The sequence below is a fragment of the Diceros bicornis genome, chromosome 17, assembly GCF_020826845.1.
Source record: "Diceros bicornis minor isolate mBicDic1 chromosome 17, mDicBic1.mat.cur, whole genome shotgun sequence".
NCBI lineage: Eukaryota > Metazoa > Chordata > Mammalia > Perissodactyla > Rhinocerotidae > Diceros > Diceros bicornis.
The window spans coordinates 17,676,186-17,689,896 of NC_080756.1; the positions used below are offsets into that span (position 1 = coordinate 17,676,186).

The 13,711-nt window shown below is 51.8% G+C and overlaps 1 protein-coding gene across 1 annotated transcript; it reads left to right on the forward strand.

Moving 5' to 3' along the window:
- The first annotated feature begins 4,223 nt into the window (after positions 1-4,223).
- LOC131416570 (keratin, type II cytoskeletal 75) lies at positions 4,224-13,711 on the forward strand. The gene is made up of 9 exons (XM_058559239.1): positions 4,224-4,727; positions 5,281-5,495; positions 6,445-6,505; positions 6,857-6,952; positions 7,615-7,779; positions 9,682-9,807; positions 9,943-10,163; positions 11,392-11,426; positions 13,473-13,711. Exons 1-9 carry the CDS (start codon positions 4,230-4,232, stop codon positions 13,709-13,711), a joined length of 1,656 nt encoding a protein of 551 aa, XP_058415222.1. The 5' UTR covers positions 4,224-4,229.

The following is a 13,711-nucleotide window of genomic DNA, read 5'->3' on the forward strand; positions in this document are numbered from 1 at the left end:
GCTTCTCTCAAGCACAAGTTTGAATGAAAAGAGCACCCTATTTTGTTGCTAAAATTGACTGAAGGGGACTTGAGGGCTGCCTGCCCACCTGCCCATCAACTCTGGGCCCGAGGGAGATGCCGGCCATGTCGGCAGCAGTGGGGGCAGATCAGGTGAGGTCCAGCCACGTGCAAGTAGATGTCCCAAGTCCTGAATCTTGGTGGTTTCTTGAAAACCTTTGGAGAGCAGTTATTGGCACTGAATGCAGGAGCAAAGTGGGCCGTAAGGTGGAGGATCTGACCCCCATGGAGGCGGGCTGGGTGGTGCCTATTAGAGATGCCAAATGTGGAGGACGTCAGCTGCCCGGCATGAACAGTTAAGGTTGAAAAGTGCTTCCGGCTGGGATGTCTCAGGTTCCACCACAACAGAATTATCCTCTCTACCCTTAGCCCCTAGGAGTTGTAAACTGGGAGACCCAGGTTGTGACTGCAACTCTAATGGCCTCAGCTCACCTTTCTCTTTCAGTGTAAGCTCCAGGGGGAAGGGGTTTTGTCGGCTTTGTCCCCTGCTATACCTCCTGTGCCTAGAGCAGTGACCACCTGGCACACAGTAGGGCTAATAAGTAGATACTAACTAAAGGCAGGACTCCTTGAGATAGTAGGAGAGGTCTGTCCGGGAGGGATCTAGTGTGGTGAGGGATTGAGGGTGGGTGGCTGGGGCCCGGATCCTCTGACACTGTGCCCAGGGCCCCTGGCTCTATGTACCGGGCCAGCCTGCTCTAAGGGATTACCTAACCCACTCTGTCCCCGTCCAGCCTGCTCCATCCAGCCTGCCCTCCTTTGGCCTTGGCCTGGTTGGAAGCCATAGCTCCTTGGTGGGCCCGCCACTCCCTCGGCCTTGGGAGGAATACCTCCATGCCTTCCTCTCCTCCTCCACTGACCTCCACAGCACTGGCTGCCACCCCGGCCCAGCCAAGGGCCTCAGTGTCCCTCCAAGCATGAGAGACACCACCCTGAGTAGGACAGGCAGAGAACAGGGAAATTGAAGAGTTTGGCACTCCCAGCCTTGGTCACCAGAGCACATTCCATAGCTCTTGAATCCACCACTCCCAAAACCTCAAGAAAATTCCTCCAGACAGACCCAATAACCCCAAGCTAGAGAGACTCGGGAGATTTGAGAACAGAAAGGAAGACATAGCTCTTCTTTAAATTATACAGCCTACGTCGGGTGAACTTCTGCCACAATTCCATGGAGGGTGTTAGGAGGCAAGTTGGGGGGAAGAAGAAACATCCCTAGAGGTAAAGTAACCTCTCTTAGTAAACACTCAGAGGTAAAGTAACACCCAGAGCACCAGAAAATCAAAGCAGATGGAAAAATACACTGATGTGCAAGCCAGGCACGTGCGTTCTCCGGCAACAGGTGTAAAGGGGTCAGTGCCTGGATGCAGTTTATCTGGGAAGGCTTCTTGGGGGAGAGTTCTACGCAGAATTATAAAGGAGGTTAAAATTAAAATGGAAGGGGCCGGCCCAGTGGCTTAGCAGTTAAGTGCGCGCGCTCTGCTGCTGGCGGGCCGGGTTCGGATCCCAGGCACGCACCGACGCGCTACTTCTCTGGCCATGCCGAGGCTGCGTCCCATGTACGGCGACTAGAAGGATGTGCATCTATGACATACAACTATCTACTGGGGCTTTGGGGAAAAAAAATTAATAAATTAAAAAATTAAAAAAAAAATTAAAACAGAAGACCTTCCTTGGCAGAAAGGGAAGAAGAGTTTAAGTGTTGAGGTTTTAAAGGAGGTGTTGACACAGGCTGTCAGGGAGCCCAGGGTGTCCTAGGCATGCCTGTAGACATCCTTCACCAAGGTAAAGGTCACAGTGAAGGTCAAAGTTCACAAAAGAGGAAGCGATGACAGAAAAGAGGTAAAAGACATCTATTTCCACTTATCTCACCAAAGTCAGCAAGGAAGACAGTCTAGCTTCAGAAACAAGAGTCCAGGTGGAAAATTAGAGAGAGGAGGGAGAGAAGGAAGGAAGTGGGTAGCCCCAGACAAGAGGTAGAGGGCTGAGAGAAACAAGAATGGGGATGGGATGAGATGGCAATGCCTGGGACTAGGGCACCCAGGAGAGGGAATGGAAAGGACGGACTGACCCAGGAGGGAGGAGACTGGAGTTTCCACATGCAGCCTGATGGGAGAAAGCTCCAGTGGCCCCCATTCCCACGGGCGTGCCCACTCAGGCGCTCCCCAGGCCCTGACCCTCCACCAGCAAGTCAGCATGGCTCAGGAAACAAGTGTCCCTTCTTCTGGGAGAAAGATTATCATGCAGCGAGTACAGAAAACAAAGACAATCATTCTTCCCACCCCAAATGCATGCCCCACCCCAGCTAGGCCATTGGCAACCAGGTGAGAGAGCTCCTGTGCTCCTCTTGGCCTGTGTCAACAAAAGCCGTGATTCATGGGTTCCCTGTGGAAACTGAGACTCTCAAACAATCTCTGGATGAGGAGAGGCCCACCCGCTGGCCTCAGCGCCAAGGAGGAAATAGCTTTGAGAACAGAGAACCACAGCTCCAAGTGCCAGTCCAGGCAGGCGAGTGTCTGCCAACCCACTGGTTACCCGTGTGACTGTGTGGAGATACCACAGAACTGGCTCTGCTTCTCACTAGCCAGTTATGTGGATCTGCTTAATGTCCCTTTCGGGGACTCCGTTTCCTCATCCACAAAATGGAGACGAGTACATTTCAGCTCCTCTCTCACTCCGCCATCCTTCAAAACCACTGCAAGGAGCAAGAAGTCAGCAAGATAAAAGAAGATCTAAGAATTTCTCTGTCTGGCTTCCCGCATGGTAGAGGCGGGAGATGAGATGCAGAAAAAGGAGACGAGGAGGCTTGTAGACTCCTTGTCAGTTGTAGACTGATGGGGGATATAGAGCACAGTCAACAAGACTAACAGGGAAAAGAAGAAAAAGTCCTCTACTCTGTGCAACCACTGGAGTTCTTTTGATGAAGGAGTAAACGGTGGGGATCCCTGGCCCTCAGCAGGAGGGGTGGCCAGTCTGGGAGACTTCTGGGCTACGGCAGCCTCCAACAGGGTGGTGAGGTAGTGCTTTATTGTATACCACCTTTCCATAAGTTACGTAACAGGCTTTAGTCCTGTCTTCCCAAGAGGACCATGAGCCCATTATTAAAGAAAAAGAACATGTATTGTGCTTCTTTCAAATCCTCACGGGACTTGTCACAGGGTGGACACACCACTGGCCCCTCATTCATACTCGCTTGATGGTATCAGGAGAGAGGACGCAACAAACATTTACTCGGCACTTGCGTGTCCTGGGCATTGCGAAAGTCGTTTTCCCACATGAATACTCATCAGCAACCCCACTTTAGAGACACCTAAATTGAGGCTCAGAGAAGTTTCAAGATTGGCCCCAGGTGTCACACGGCAGGGCTGGGATCCAGACGCAAATCTTCCCACTCGCACAGCTTCTCTCCACAGACAGAGGGCCTGTCATGAGAGTCACATGAGATTGGAGGAGACAGGACATACGTGCACACGCACCCACATGCACACACGCTCCTGCTCCAGAAAATCGTGTGTGACCTACAGCGTGGAGACGGAAGCTTAAGAGTCAAATAAAGGGGCAACAAAAAGTGGCTGGATTCCTAAGGGAGATGAGTGTAGAGCAGGATTTTCAAGATCTGGAGGGACAGCTTGCAGGGCAGAGCGGCTGGGCAATCACTGCTGAGAACGTGCTCAGGAGTAGGAAGCTCACCTAAGGAGCAGGAAGGACCAGGAAACAGTGAATCGTAGTCACTTGTGTTGACACAAGATGTTTGCACAGGAGGGAATCGGTCCCAGGCCTAAGAAAGCGGTGTAGAAATGAGGCAGTGTTTTTGGATTCCATTATAAGATGCATGATTAGGACATGACTGAAAGCAATTTACGTGCTTCTCATTCGTCTGATGATCAAGTTGCGACTAGAAATGTGTTTCCACGTTGCGGGGGTGGGGGGCACGGGAGGGGATACCAGGGAACCAACCAGCGGCTTTTACACCATTTCCAGAGGGGAGGTGAGTGTGACCTCAGGGTTGGCGAATGCCTGGTGGATGCCATCAGAGGCCTCCATTAGCAATGCCCGCCCCTCCCCGAGGCCCATAAAAGCCAAGGGGCCTGGGGCTCCCCAGACCTGTCTTCTCTATCCCCCTTCACACGCACCCACCTCAGGAGCTCTTCTCGCCAGCCTGTCTCAGCCGCCATGTCCAGGCAGTCCACCATCACTTTCCAGACTGGCGGTCGCAGGGGCTTCAGCACGGCCTCAGCCACCACCGCAGCCACCGGACACTCCCGCTTCAGCTCCGTCTCTGTGACCCGCTCCACAGGAGGCAGTGGAGGGCTGGGAAGGATCAGTGGTGCTGGGGCCGGTTTTGGAAGCCGCAGCCTCTACAACCTGGGGGGGACCAAGCGGGTCTCCATCAGTGGGTGTGGCAGCAACTTCCGAAGCGGCTTTGGTGGCAGGGCTAGCAGCGGGTTTGGAGTCAGCAGTGGTTTTGGCTACGGGGGTGGGCTCAGAGGGGGTTATGGGGGCTCTGGCTTCCCGGTCTGCCCCTCTGGGGGCATCCAGGAGGTCACCATCAACCAGACTCTCCTGACTCCCCTCAACCTGCAAGTCGACCCCACCATCCAGCGGGTGCGGAAAGAGGAGCGGGAGCAGATCAAGACGCTCAACAACAAGTTCGCCTCCTTCATTGACAAGGTGAGCCGGGAGCTGCATCTCTTCCATTGGGTTGGGGTGGCATGAGCTCTGGGAGAGGCCCCGGCCCAGAGGGGGAGCCGTAATGCAGCAGCATCCCTGTGCGAAAGCGCATCCACTCAACAAGTACCTCCCAGGCGGCTGAGATATTTTCCAGCTTATTCCACAGGACCTTGTGGAAATTTCCCCTCACCCTCCTTGGGAGCCATGGGGGCTGGTTCAGTCAACACTGAGGGAAGAGTTAAGTTGTTCTCCACAGGAGTTTCCACTGAGCAAACTAAGCTAACCCAGAGCAAACATTGTTGAGACACTCAACCCAACAGTAGAGGCTCCCCAGAGAGGCCTCCAAGCCCCACCACTCTAGCTCTACAGAAGCCCCAGAGAATTCTGCGGTAGCTTCAAAGGCTTTCTCATTTTGAGTTAGAGATGTCAATTCTATAGCTGACAGATGGGTGTCAGGTGAAAAGTACATTTTTCTTCTCTCCCTTACTAATTGGAGTGTCTGGCTCTGTCTCCCCAGTTTCTCAAGATTTCATTCTCTTCTTCCCCCCTCCAGGTGCGCTTCCTGGAGCAGCAGAACAAGGTCCTGGAGACGAAATGGAACCTCCTACAGGAGCAGGGCTCCAAGACAGTGAGGCAGAACCTGGAGCCCTTATTTGACGCCTACACCAATGACCTCCGCTGGCAGCTGGACAGCGCCACCTCCGAGAGGGGGAGGCTGGACGCTGAGCTGAGGACCATGCAGGACGTCGTGGAAGATTTCAAAGTCAGGTGAGTGGGAGATGGGCAAACACATAGTCAAGTCACACAGGGTCATTCCCGGGCTCCTTTTCACAAGGACCAGAGAGGTGCAAAGGAGCAAATGCAGAGTCATTGGGAGGTTCGGAACCTGCAGTAATTATCCCATAAGACAAAGACAGCGTGGTGTGGGTAACAAAGGGACCCTCAGCTCATGCCTCACCATTAACAAGAAGCCTGTTCTTATCTGTCTACATAACTGAAAAGGGATGTCTGTATCATCTAACAAAACATTGCTACTCTGGGAGGTATAATATTATTTCACAGTCAGCACGTTCTTTAACTCCTCTGGACATGGGCTGTGTCACTGAGACGGCTTGCATTTCCAGGACACACACTAGAGTATAAACATGGCAGTCTGACCCTCTTTGAGGAGGCAAGTTGTAACTGTACATCATCCGGGCTGCAGAGATGAGATACCCAGTGGAAACCCCTTAGCTGGCTGACCCTTGGTTTCTGCATTTGAGCAACACCTAGTTGCAAAAAGCGCACTGCTCAATGGCCACACTGAGGTTCAGTGAAAACATATGAAAATCTACTGGGAACAGGGTCCTGAACAGATAGTTTACCCCACAGTTCCAGCAGGCACTTGAGGCAGTAAAATTTTTTAAAGATTGGAATTGTGCATCTCTGAGAAGATGGAGTTGCGTAAGTATTTCTATTCCCGTAAGTTCAACGCTTACCTTCCAGTCTTACAAAAGAAAGAAGAAAAAAACTTTTGGCAGAAGAAATGATCCCACTTTTATAGAGGGAGAAATAGAGGTTAAGTGAATCACCCAAAGACACACGCAGGTCAGGGAAGAGCTGGAAAGAGTCTGAGGTCTCTTAACTCTTGCTGTAGTCCAGTCCAGTCCTCCTCAGCCTGGGAAGAGTTCAGTTGAACGCTTGTTCAACAGCCCGCCCCCCTCCTCTGTGCTTACAGGTATGAGGATGAAATTAACAAGCGCACGGCTGCTGAGAATGAGTTTGTGGCCCTGAAGAAGGTGGGTGGAAACGTCTTTCAAAGGAGAAGGTTCCAAACTGAATCTTGGAGTGTGGGGTGACCCTGGGGCCACCCAAGAAATGTGACGTCAACCTTGAAAATATCTGGAGAGCTGAAACCTGCCAAAATGCTTGCTCTGTGTTTATGGCCCCACGGACCCTGCTTGGGTTTCTGTTAGTCCAGGGAACTCAAGCCCCAGTCCCCAGCAATCGTCCACTCCCAGCTCCAAACCCCGGATACAGAGTTTGCTGAAATTCAACCTAGAAGGGCCAGGGAGGAGTCTTCCCAGCTCCTTTTGGACTCGCTGCTTGGGGTCAGGGTCTCAGAGGAGCATTCTGTGCTGTCATTCCAGGACGTGGACGCCACCCACATGAACAAGGTGGAGCTGGAGGCCAAGGTCAACTCTCTGACCGACGAGATCAACTTCTTCCAGACGCTCTTTGAGACAGTAAGAGCCTGCAAATGTCCCTCCTAGGTCTGGAGCCTGGAAAGGAAAGGATGCTGCAGAAGGTGCCATCCTTGCAGTGTCTCACTCAGCATCATGTCCCAAATACTCCCAGCTGGGGCTTGGGGGGTCGAGGGGACCTGGAAGAACTGCTTGAAATCTTGCCACACTAAACCTATCCCAGCTCTGAGGCTTCTCCTCCAGCCCATGGCCTAGCAAGGAGGTGATTCCCAAATTCCACGTCCCTGGGTAACATTCCCAAGGAATCAAGACCCACTTCTCCCTTGCCCCTCCCAGAAAAGTTCAAAAAGGCAAGCAGCTCCTCAGCTCGTTGGTCAGGGTGCTTCATGCCCTCTGAAGATGCCTCATTCTGGGCACTGCCACTCTGAAGGCAGAGACCTGGGTTTGTGGAAAGGGAGAGAGAGGGAGGGAGTGATGGAGTCATGCCATGCAGCGACACACGCCCATCACACTGATCTATGGCCCAGAAATTTCTCAGGGATTGGCATGAGACCCCCTAAATGCCTGGAAGTGCCCAGGGAAGAGTTGGAAGAATCCTTGCCAGGGATGCCAAAGGGATTCCTGACCTAGATGCGTAGTCAACCGCGTGATTTCAAGATCCCTTTTTTTATGCCTCGGTGACGCTGAGTTTACTGGTTCTGCAGGAGATGTCCCAGATACAGACCCGCATCTCAGACACGTCTGTTATCCTCTCCATGGACAACAACCGCAGCCTGGACCTGGACAGCATCATCGCCGAGGTCAAGGCCCAGTATGAGGAGATCGCAAACCGCAGCCGGGCAGAGGCCGAGTCCTGGTACCAGACCAAGGTGAGTGTGGGCACTTCCCTGACAGGTTCCAGGGTTAGTGCTCTCTGAAGCCCCAAATCACCATTTAACTATTAGCTACAAGCCTCAGGAAACATGCGAGTATTTCCACTTCCTGTGACTTGGCAGAAGCATCTTTGGTGCTATGAAAACTTAGCTTGAAATGCGTGTGGAAATCCAACCATACACACTAATAGGCGGTCAAGCGATGTAGGGTGCTCAGGACAGCCACAGTGCCCATGGCATTTACGATCTTGTTGGGGGTTGGGTGAGACTCCAAAACAACCAAGAAACAGTCACGAAGCTGCTTCTAAATGGCTTATCTATTCAATACATCTTTACGGAGCTCCTGCTGTATGCCAAGCAGGGTTACAGAGTTGTAAATAGATAACTGCAAACAGAGAACCCAAGGTCTGGGAGGCCATGAAGTAAATGAATCATCATGGAAGGGAAAAAGACAACATTACTAAAAAGCTTCCAAGAAGAGGTGGGTTTTCGGTCCATTTTGGAAGCAGCAGGGGACAAAAGATTGCCAAGGAGGGGGGAGGTGTTTAAGGCAGAGCAGGCAGCCCTCTGGGGCTGGAAGGCAGAAATGAGCACTTTGCCAAGCAAGAAGTTTGTGTCAGGAAGAGGGAGGTTGGGATGACCATAGAGAGCACCTGTCCAAATGTGCAGATGGCCAGAAGGTTTTGTTCTGGAGCGGTGTGGTAGACTGGATAGTGCAACCCATGAGATCAGCTCCCTGCCAAATCCAGACCCCTTTTGGGGCAGCTGCTCCCCTTCAAGCCGGCTCCTAGCCCTTGCCCTGCTCCGTGCGCTGCCTTAGTCCCCACCACTGCAACGTGGTAGAAAGCAGGAAGGTGTCAGGTGCCGGGGGTGCACGATGCAGAGGCAGCCCCTTGACGGTGAGTGGAGGTGGGAGCCCTCAACCCCCAGGTGGAGTGACTAAAATTTATAGTGAATGATTCCTTTTGTTTCCTCTAACTGTGTGTATCTAGAAACAGAAGACCTGAGCTATTCTGCACTTTCAAAACCGGACAGATCCTCATTCATGCAGGGGCTCTGCTTCTGTTGGGAAAGGTGTGGGTTTACTCCAGTCTGCTGGAGGAGACAGGGCGCATTTATTTCTCCTAAATGAGTGTGTCCTGGGTATGTGCCATTAGACGAAGAGCTACCTGAGGCGGAGGATTCTGTTACAAAATCTTCAGAGCTGTGCCCTCTTCAGCCTCGGCTCCATCCAGCACCGTTTTCCTTCATCTCCTCTCCATTTCCCCGGCCCTGGGGTCTGCAGGGCTACCAAAGTTCACGGTCACAATTGGTCTGGAGGTATGCCTGGTGACCAGGAACTCCTCAGGGACAGTGAGGAGTCACCTCTCACTCCTAGAACTCACCATGTCCTTCCTGCCCCAGGGCCTTCGCACAGGCTGTTTCCTCTGTCTGGAATGTTCTCCCCACAAGCCAGTCACTGAGGTCGCTCCTTCCCACCCTTCAGAGCACAGCTCAAGCATCTCCATCTCTGGAAGGACCTCCCTGACCCTCCCCCTCCCTCCATATCTAGGTCAGATTCCCTTATTACACTCTCCTGGGACCCTGTTCATTTCCTAAGAGGCGCTATCTCGGTTTGGAACTACAAATTCGATAATATGCTGATTTGATTAATGTCTATCTCCTTCCAATAAACTGTAAACAGGAGTCTGATTACGCTCTTTGTGATTGTCCCAGAGCTTAGTACATGCCTGGCAAGTAGATGTACTCAAGAACTGTCTCCGAATAAATGAGCAAGGGAATGTGTGAATGATCAGTGAGTGGAGGGGCCTGCTGTGGCACCAAGGGCCAGGCTGTGTGCACAGGGAATGCCCAGGCCAGGCATCTGATGAGGGACTGGGTCTCCTCTGGTTCTCTCAGTACGAGGAGCTGCAGGTCACGGCGGGCAGACATGACGATGATCTCCGAAACACAAAACAAGAGATCTCCAAGATGAACCGGGTGATCCAGAGGCTGAGAGTCGAGATCGACAGCGTCAAGAAGCAGGTAAAGCTCTGGCAGGGCCAAGAGCTCCTCACACACTCATGTCTTCCGGGTCATTCTGCCATGCTTACGGGACCCAAGAAGCACCACACCTCCAAGGGCTGCCCGGAGGCTCAGGGCTTCCTCCTTCCCTTACAGGGCTCCAGCCTGCAGACGGCCATCGCCGACGCAGAGCAGCGCGGGGAACTGGCCCTCAAGGATGCACGGGCCAAGCTGGCTGAGCTGGAGGACGCCCTGCAGCAGGCCAGGCAGGACATGGCCCGGCTGCTGAGGGAGTACCAGGAGCTGATGAACGTCAAGCTGGCCCTGGACGTGGAGATCGCCACCTACAGGAAGCTGCTGGAGGGCGAGGAGTGCAGGTGAGGGCAGAGGCACTGACTCCATCGCAGCTGCCTGGGCACACCTAGGGGTTCAGGTTGCTGCATCCACCTCCTCGCCTGGAAAAGGGAGCAAGATGCAGGTGGAATTGGGCTATGACAAAGAATACAGGTGCAATTTCTTTCCAGGCTAATAAATCATTATCAGATTCCCAAATTTGAGGTACAACTACTTTTAGCACCCCATGGAAGTCTAGGACCTGATCAGGTCTAAGTAATCAAATTCTATCAAACGAGATATTTGGTTACGTGGCGGGGCTGGAAATGTGGTATGAAAGGCTCTGGGTTGAAAATAAACAGTCCTAGACTAACCAGCTATGTCACCTTAGGAAAGTGAACATCTCCTCTCTGGCCCAAATAGGCATGAGCATAGTTTCTCTCTCACACGTTTTTAAGAGGGTTAAAATAAGGGAATACACACAAAGCTCTTAAAATAATGCAGGGTACCCAAGTGCTCATCAAATGTTAGCTATCATTCAGTTTAGTGGCCAAAGACATGGGCTTTGGACCCAAAAGAATCTGGTTTCAAAGCCAGCTATGTTATCATGGGCAAGTTAATTAACCTCTCTGAGATTCAATTTACCCCAAAACTGAGATAATAATACCTACCTAATGGGGTTGGTGAGAGAATTAAGTGGCATAACGCAGGGAACAGGTCCTCAATAAATGTTAGCTCTTATTATGTTCTAGGTATGTGTCTATGAATGAATGCCATCTCTGTCCTCAAGATGCTAAAACAGAATTACTCTAGTTGCTACCTCACGAATAGACTGATTATTGGTATTGTTATACTTGTCACTCAGACTGCTCTCCACACCTGTAATAACTCAGCACTGCCCAGTGCATGACAACATGTCCATTGTTGAGAGAGACCTCTTCTTGTTCTAGGACAAGCCCTGCCTTTCTAACTGACACCAGTGTATGATTAGCTTTAATTTTCTCAAGCTGTCCACCTAGTTTAAACCAAAAATATGTTTCTGAGCTTACAGGTTTTACTCCTGTGAACCTCAAACTCCACATTACTTCGGTCATTAGATTATTATTTTTAATACTACTAGTATTTAAATGATTTCAACCTCCACTACTTCTGCAATAAAAATAATACAAGGTTTTTAAATGAATTTAAAACAGTTACAAAAATGTCATTTCAAATGCCTGCAAGCTGCTAGACACAACAGTAACCTTCCTTCTCCCCCCTTCTCCCAATCAGGCTGAGTGGAGAAGGTGTTTCTCCAGTTAACATCTGTGAGTATGACATCCCCTCGTGCCATTTGGATTGTATGTGGTTGGGGGGATGAGGAGGCGGTGGGCAAGCCAGAGGGTGGACGGCACGCATGGGGCATTGGAGGGGATCCCACCGGTAGGGTTCATTTTGAGAAGGGTTGAGGTTTTGAATTCATTAAAAAGAGAGCCATATTAAGAGAGTGTCTTTAATGTCACAATTCTGACCTCTTCGCAAGAGAGAGAGAGCACCACAGAGGGGTCATGGGAGGTTTGCTGTAATCCTTCTGCCCGGGGTTTAGAAGACCTACGGGCCACACCTCCCACCTCCCAGGATTCCACACCTTTCTTGCTGGGGCTGCAAGTCCGGTTCAGAGATGAGCGTTCAGTGTTGACAGAATTTATGAACACTCCTGGTCTGATGTCAGTGTTTGGAGGGAGCCTTCACAACAACGTCAGTGTTGTGTTGGCAACACAAGCGCATTGCCAACGGGCCAGCCCCGTCCTAGGACAGTCTGGGGAGAAGCCCACTGCTTGGTTAACTCCCAGAGTACAACTGCGGAAAGTCACCAAGGGCTTCCAAGGCAGCGAGGACGCCATAGGCATGGCAGTTGGGGGCAGCTACTTGGAAACAGGCAAGGCGTTAGCAAGACAGCACAGCCCCGTGCCGGTAAGGGCAGAAGTCATCACTCAGAGCTCAGTGTTGGCATTGTGAGGCCAACAGAAATAGCTTTACAACTTACGCCCTACCAGTGAGTTTGGTTTTCTTGATGCAGGATTCATAATAGCGATTGATATATTAACCAATGATTCCAGAAGGCAGAGGCCTCTGAACCACCCAGGTGTCCTCCTTCCCTGATGCCCCTGTCTAGTGGCTCCAGAGACCCTCAAAGCTAATTTTGGGAATGGATGGCATAACCTCCAAAGTTTCCTCTCTCTTGAAAGCACCTGAAAGTCTATACTCGTTTCCCAGGGCTGCTGCAACAAAGAGCCACACACACACACACACAAAAATGGGTGGTTCAACACAACAGAAACGTATTGTCTCACAGTTCTGGAGGATAGAAATCCAAAATCCAGGTGTCAGCAGGGCCATGCTCCCTCTGAAACCTGTATGGGAGAATCCTTACTTGCCTCTTCCTGGCTTCTGGTGGCAGCCGCCAGTCCTCAAGCTCCCTTGCCTTCCATCACTGCAGTCTCTGCTCTGTGATCACACAGTCATTTCCCTGTGCATCTGTCTTCACACGGATGTCTGCCCTATTCCTATAAGGCACTTGTCACACAGGATTAGGACTCACCCTAATGATTTTATCTTAACTTGATTGCATCTGCAAGATCCTATTTCCAAATAAGGTCGCACTCACAGGTGTTGGGGGTTAGGACTTCAACGTACTTTTTGGAGGACACAAGTCATCTCATAACAGCGGCCATTTTTCATTTCAATCTTCCTTCTGAGAAGCCCATCTATGGTACTAGATGTTTAAGGTGATGGGTGGCTATAAAAGTTAGGAAACGAGCAGGTTAGAAGGAGAAAAGGGGCTGAGCTAGCTGGCTAATGGGTCAGCTGTCACTTGGTCTGTCAAGAATATTCCAGCCTCCCTCTGGGATTCAGAGTGTGGAGGCTGGGGGACACCAAAGGAAGTGCATAGGTGCCCCCTTCAAGCTTCCAGAAGGAAGAGAGACACCAGAGCCAGGCCACAGAGGGAGATGAGATGGGGACAGAGCAGCAGGGGAGAGGGTGACAGGATCAAAGGGGAAGGCAGGTGGACTGGAATAGCTTCCCAGAGGGGAGAAATCCCCAGTAAGTTCTGGAAGGAAAGCAGAGGCACCCAGTAGCAGGAGGAGGCAGGAAGCCGTTCCAGGCTGGGAGAATGCCCAGCGCTGCAGCGCAGGGAAGACCAGGCTGGGACATAGTGACCTCACTATGTGGGCGGGGAAATTGCAGAGGCAAACAGCTGCCTGACCAGACCAGCCCGTCCCCACCCCACGGACATCGGGGCACAGGCCCTGACACCCCAGGTGTCTTCTCTCCTGCCCTAGATTCTGACCATGTCTCCTCTCTTCTGGCAGCTGTGGTCACCTCCACCGTTTCCAGTGGCTACGGCGGTGGCAGCGGCATTGGAGGTGGAAGCCTGGGTCTCGGTGGGGGCAGCGGCTACTCCTTCACCACCAGCGGTGGGCACAGCCTGGGGACGGGCCTGAGGGGCTCCGGCTTCAGTGCTGCTAGCAATCGGGGCCTTGGGGGCAGTGGTTCCAGCGTCAAGTTTGTCTCCACCACGTCCTCCAGCAGGAAGAGCTACAAGCGCTGA